This window comes from Raphanus sativus, unplaced genomic scaffold (assembly GCF_000801105.2).
Source record: "Raphanus sativus cultivar WK10039 unplaced genomic scaffold, ASM80110v3 Scaffold5009, whole genome shotgun sequence".
NCBI classification, from domain to species: domain Eukaryota; kingdom Viridiplantae; phylum Streptophyta; class Magnoliopsida; order Brassicales; family Brassicaceae; genus Raphanus; species Raphanus sativus.
Window position 1 is genome coordinate 1 of NW_026620309.1, and position 5166 is coordinate 5166.

At 32.3% G+C, this 5166-nt stretch overlaps 1 protein-coding gene across 1 annotated transcript; it reads left to right on the top strand.

Moving 5' to 3' along the window:
• Positions 1–2793: 2793 nt before the first annotated feature.
• On the top strand, positions 2794–3221 carry LOC130507631 (arabinogalactan protein 21-like). The gene has a single exon (XM_057002324.1). The coding sequence runs from the start codon at positions 2891–2893 to the stop codon at positions 3065–3067; it is 177 nt and encodes a 58-aa protein (XP_056858304.1). The 5' UTR covers positions 2794–2890; the 3' UTR covers positions 3068–3221.
• Positions 3222–5166: the final 1945 nt, after the last annotated feature.

The window sequence follows — 5166 nt, forward strand, 5'->3', positions numbered from 1 at the left end:
TTAGATTTGAACGTTTAGGATTTAGGGTTTAGATTTTATGTTTTAGGGTTTAGATTTGATGTTTTAAGGTTTAGGGTATAAAGTTTAGGGTTTAGGGTATAAAGTTTAGGGTTTAGAGTTGAGGATTTAGGGTTTATAGTTGAGGTTTCAGGGTTTAGGGTTTAGGATATTGAATTTAGGGTATATAGTTTAGGGTTTAGGGTTTAGAGCTGAAGATTTAGGGTTTAGGGTTTAGAATTGGGGGTTTATGATTTAGAATTTTGGATTAAAATTTTGAAAAACATATAAAAACAAAGATATAAGAGTCTTTAACATTTTAATAAATAAGGTATTTTTGAAAATGTGTACTTAGTGGTGGTAAAGATGAATAATGGTACCTTTAAAGTGGTATTTTTGAAAATTCCCCATCAAATAATAACTAAAAATAAAATGTAAAGAAAAATAAACCAAACTAAAATGTGAATTATCATTCTTCTCCATCGTAAACTTGGTCTTCATCTGATTCCAAATTAGTACCAGCAAAATCTTCCTCTTCTTTATCGGAAATAAAATCTTCATCATGCAGTTCTCTAATCTCATGCCTCTCTTTCTGCACCACCAGCTCCTACACCCGTAGCTGATTCATGTTCTCCATCAACACCTTCAACAAGCCATTCTTGAGCATGAATAGCATCATCAGCAATTAATACATCAATGTTCTTCTCCTTCTGTTTTTTTCTTTTGTTTAACAATCTTGTATTAAATTGGACAAATACAAGATTATTCATTCTGGTTATACTAAGCCGGTTTCTCTTTTTTGTATGTATATACATTTTAAGAACAAAGTGATCAGTATTAAAATATAAAGTTCGAACAGTTTAGAATCATAAACCAATAAAAAAAATTACCCCTTCAAAAGAACTCCAAGCTCTTTCACATCCCGATAAACTAGTAGTTAAAGACAAAATTCTCTTTGCCATTCTTTACAAATTAGGCACTGATGTCCCATAAGTATTCCACCATTCAACTAATAAAAAAATAAAGCTAAATGCAAGTTCGTACAGGTATATAAAATATTCAAATGGCTTTATTTTTTAAACATACCTCGATCATAATCATCTTTTAATTTCTTCACAGCCTTTTATAATCCATGGTGTTCCAAAATTATCTTCCTTGTTCTTGTACTTATTAATCTCAGAATTGATGACATTGCTTTGCTTGGAGATGTCATCCAAAATTATCTTCCTTGTTCTTGTTACTAACTATTATAAATTTCTTTTGAATACCCAACAGCTATTTATAATTGTGTTGATAAAAAAAGAACATATATTTGTTTCTGAGAAAGATTTATAAGTCCTGAGAAACAGCAAAAGTAGGCAAACAAAGATTTATAAACAGATTTCTGGACAAAGTAACTAGATTTGAATCCCACCAACAGTTATTTATATTATATTAGTGTATTCTTAAAAATTGGTATATTTGTAACTATTATAAATTTCTTTTGAACACCTAACAGTTATTTATATTTGTGTTGATAAAAAAAAGAAGGTATATTTGTTTCTGAGAAAGATTTATAAGTCCTGAGAAACATCAAAAGGAGGCAAACAAAGATTTATAAACAGATTTCTGGACAAAGTAACTAGATTTGAATCCCACCAACGGTCCATTACATTTCAAAGTAAAAAATGTTCCAACTTGGAACGCACTATGCGTTGGTCAATCGTCAGAAAAGTTTCACTTCTTATTTTAAGAATTAACATATGAATATTGGAATCTCACTTTCTCTTGCCGCCTTGTTTAAACAACTTAAACTATTTGTTGATTTAAGTGACAAAAAACTATTTGTTGATTTAAAACTTCAACCGTTACTGATAACTCATTAAGGAGAATTATATATAATTAATGAAATTGAACAATAATAGAGAGAGAATAACTCGTTTCGATTTCGAAATGCTAAATAATTAAAACGGCAGCAAAGACTTCGTTTGTTAATGTCGACAAAGACAGCCCAGCCTTGAGCATATGACCGTGCATAGTTGTTTGTTGGTATGTTTAAGTATTTCCAGCTAGCTATTTATCATTCTTCTTCTTTGGTCAGTTTGATTTTTTTCTACAATGAATAATGATATGCTATTTGTAACAGAGTATTGCAATGATCAAAAGTAGACAAAAAAAATCTCAAAAGTTATCAAAAATACTATTAACTCTTTTTGTAGTGGGGTTGCTGGTTATTTTCACAATTTGGTGTGAACGTTGAAACAAACCTTCCCTAATTTCAAGAAAGCACTTAAAACGGCTACCTGAACCATGATGAAATTAAAAACAGTACAAAGTGATTCTTGAAGTAGTATTCCCTTAAATATACAAGTATTGATGAAGATGATTCTGCAGCAAATATTTTAGTATAATTTAATATAAAAATGCGTTTGTAGACAATAAAATTTTACAATTTCTAGAGATTTTAAGATTACTGACAGCTAATCTCTGTTATATAAACTTAACTTTGATTTCTTACTTTTTTTTCTTCTGAACAAATGATTTCTTAGTTTTTTTAAAGCAAAAGTTATTGGGAAAAAGAAGGGACTAATTAACTTCGATGTAACTTGGTTTCTTTTGAACTCTACTCATGTGAATGAACACACAAATTTATTATTAACCAAAACAAAAATGAAAGTAAAAATTTTAAAATTGTGAGGTTGGAAAGAAAAAAGGATAGTGGGTGAGAAAGAGTGTGGTTTGAGCCAAGAGACAGCCAATTTGCCAGCTGCAAAAGTCTCATTCAATTGTTGTATAAATAGACTATATACCATCCCCACAATTATTATCATCATAACACAACAAAACACACACAAAAGAAAAACAAAATCTCTCTTCTAAATTCCTGTTCTTCTTCCTACATTGAACATAACCAATGGCAATGAAGATGATGGTTGTTTTCATGGTCGTTGCAGTGGCTTTCTCAGCTGTAGGACAAGCAGCTGCCGCCACCGTAGAAGCTCCGGCTCCAAGTCCAACTTCTGATGCTGCCATGTTTGTACCAGCATTGTTTGCATCTGTTGTTGCTTTAGCATCTGGTCTTCTCTTTTGAGCCAAAACACACATTTATCATTCTTCTTTTTTTTTTGGTTCATTTGTTTTATTGTTTTTGCTAATGAGTTTGTGTGTCATTTGATTATATTGTTAATAGAGTGTTGTATTACTCTTAATGTAACCATCTGTTTCTATGTGTTTTCTTCAGACTGTTTTATGGCCTCGTTAATCTTACAGTATGTCCAAAAATCCATCATAACTTGTTATGGAAGTTACAAAAATATCAGATGTAATTGATCTGGGTTCACACAAAAGATTAATAAGACAGAAGGGGTACTTAATCTGGAACCAATCATACGATGAGCTGTATTGGGAAGGATGTGTGGGGACACTAGGATGCCGACATTCACCATCATCATCATGGTTTTACGGTGCCTTAAGGCAACATGAGTTTCCATGTGACTCACCACAGAAAGAAAGCTAAAGATGACCCCCACGATAAATGATATCGCATGAATAAACTAGACAACTTTATTTGCAATAAAAAGGAACATGTAAAATGTTTAGGAACCTAAAACAAACCACCCGTACTCGCTAAATCTTTAGTTTCTTTTCTCATAGAGTAGATTAACCCTAAAGGGATAAAGATTGGGTATGTGAATATGTGATGCATATAATAAGGGACCATACCGTAGCATTTAAGTTCTCTTTTTTTTAAGTTCTCATTTACATTTGCCTGGACATAAAAAAACAAACGTTTTTGTAACCAGCCGCAGCTAACATTGTCCAAATAAGCTCTATGTTAGTTTGTTTATGTCCTGATAATCATAAGTTCAATGATTAAAGACAGACACTGATTAACTTTTTTTATGAAAGCAAAATCTGAAGATAAATAGCTTACCATTACCAACATAAGAATCAGTAGAAGCAAGTACAATAATGTAGAGACCCTTTATTAACAACAGACAAAGTTGCAATCTGCCAGCTAACAAACAGATAGTCCCAAGAAGGTCCCAAGGAATAAATCTTTTTTTTGGTGTAAATGTTAAGATTTATACCAGATTTTTCTGTTTTTTTAAGGTTGTGGAAATCCACTTGTTACATGAAAAGGAGAAATACAAGAAAATAAAATAAAGAGCAGCGAACAACACTAAAGCGGCCGAAAAGTGAGGGAGAAGAAGATTCGCAGAAGGGATGGTGATGCAGCGCAAGCTACGATAACACAATGAATCATATTTAGTCTGAGAATACCTAGGATCAAAGTCTTCTTGATTCGTTGAGAACTCTCGAGTTCTAGCCGTAACAAGGAAATAAAAGGGTTTCAAACCTCTCTTTATAAAATATCAATATCAATAATCTGAATACAAATCTAGGTATAGGAAGCCTATTTATATGAAAATCAAATAATGTTAAAACTATTAAAAATCTTAAAGATAATTATAATAAATTAAGATAAATACCTAAATAAATAATAAATTAGATAAACATAATATTTGGAATATATCCAAATATTCTCTCTACACCATTCTCTCCGGGTTGAGAAGATTCGTCCTCGAATCTTGAATCTTGATGGGTGTTCCTCTCTTTTCTCCTTCTTCTTTTTCGTTGACTATACTTTCTAAATAAGAAAATAATAATCAACACAAGAACAAACGATTCCATGTCCTTTTGCTGCTCTTCATGATGACGTATTGAGCTCATCTTTTCAAAAGCCAAGTTGTCCATATAATCTTCAAAACGTGAATTGCTTTGCTCTAAATTTTGTGTTCTGCCGTCAGATCTCAATGTTTCACTGCCTACACAACCCATGAAATCTTTCACGTATGCATGCATGGTCTTGAAAGCACCCTCTCTGAATACAAAATCCATTGGCTCCACAATCATCACGTCTTCACCATATGTATCATAAATCGGAGGACCACTAATTTCTTTGTACTTTCCGTACGAGTCCTCTGTCGAACTAAACAGATATCTATCCGTAGGGTAATAACGTCCGAGCAACATGGTAATTGGGAAACAGAATCGAACCTTGATTGAAAAATCAAAGTGCAGGCTCTGATACCAAACTGATGCAGCGCAAGCTACGATAACACAATGAATCCTATTTAGTCTGAGAATACCTAGGATCAAAGTCTTCTTGATTCGTTGAGAACTCTC

Coding starts and splice junctions, on each gene's coding strand:
- LOC130507631 (XM_057002324.1), top strand. CDS start 2,891: ATGGCAATGAAGATGATGGTTGTTTTCATGGTCGTTGCAGTGGCTTTC.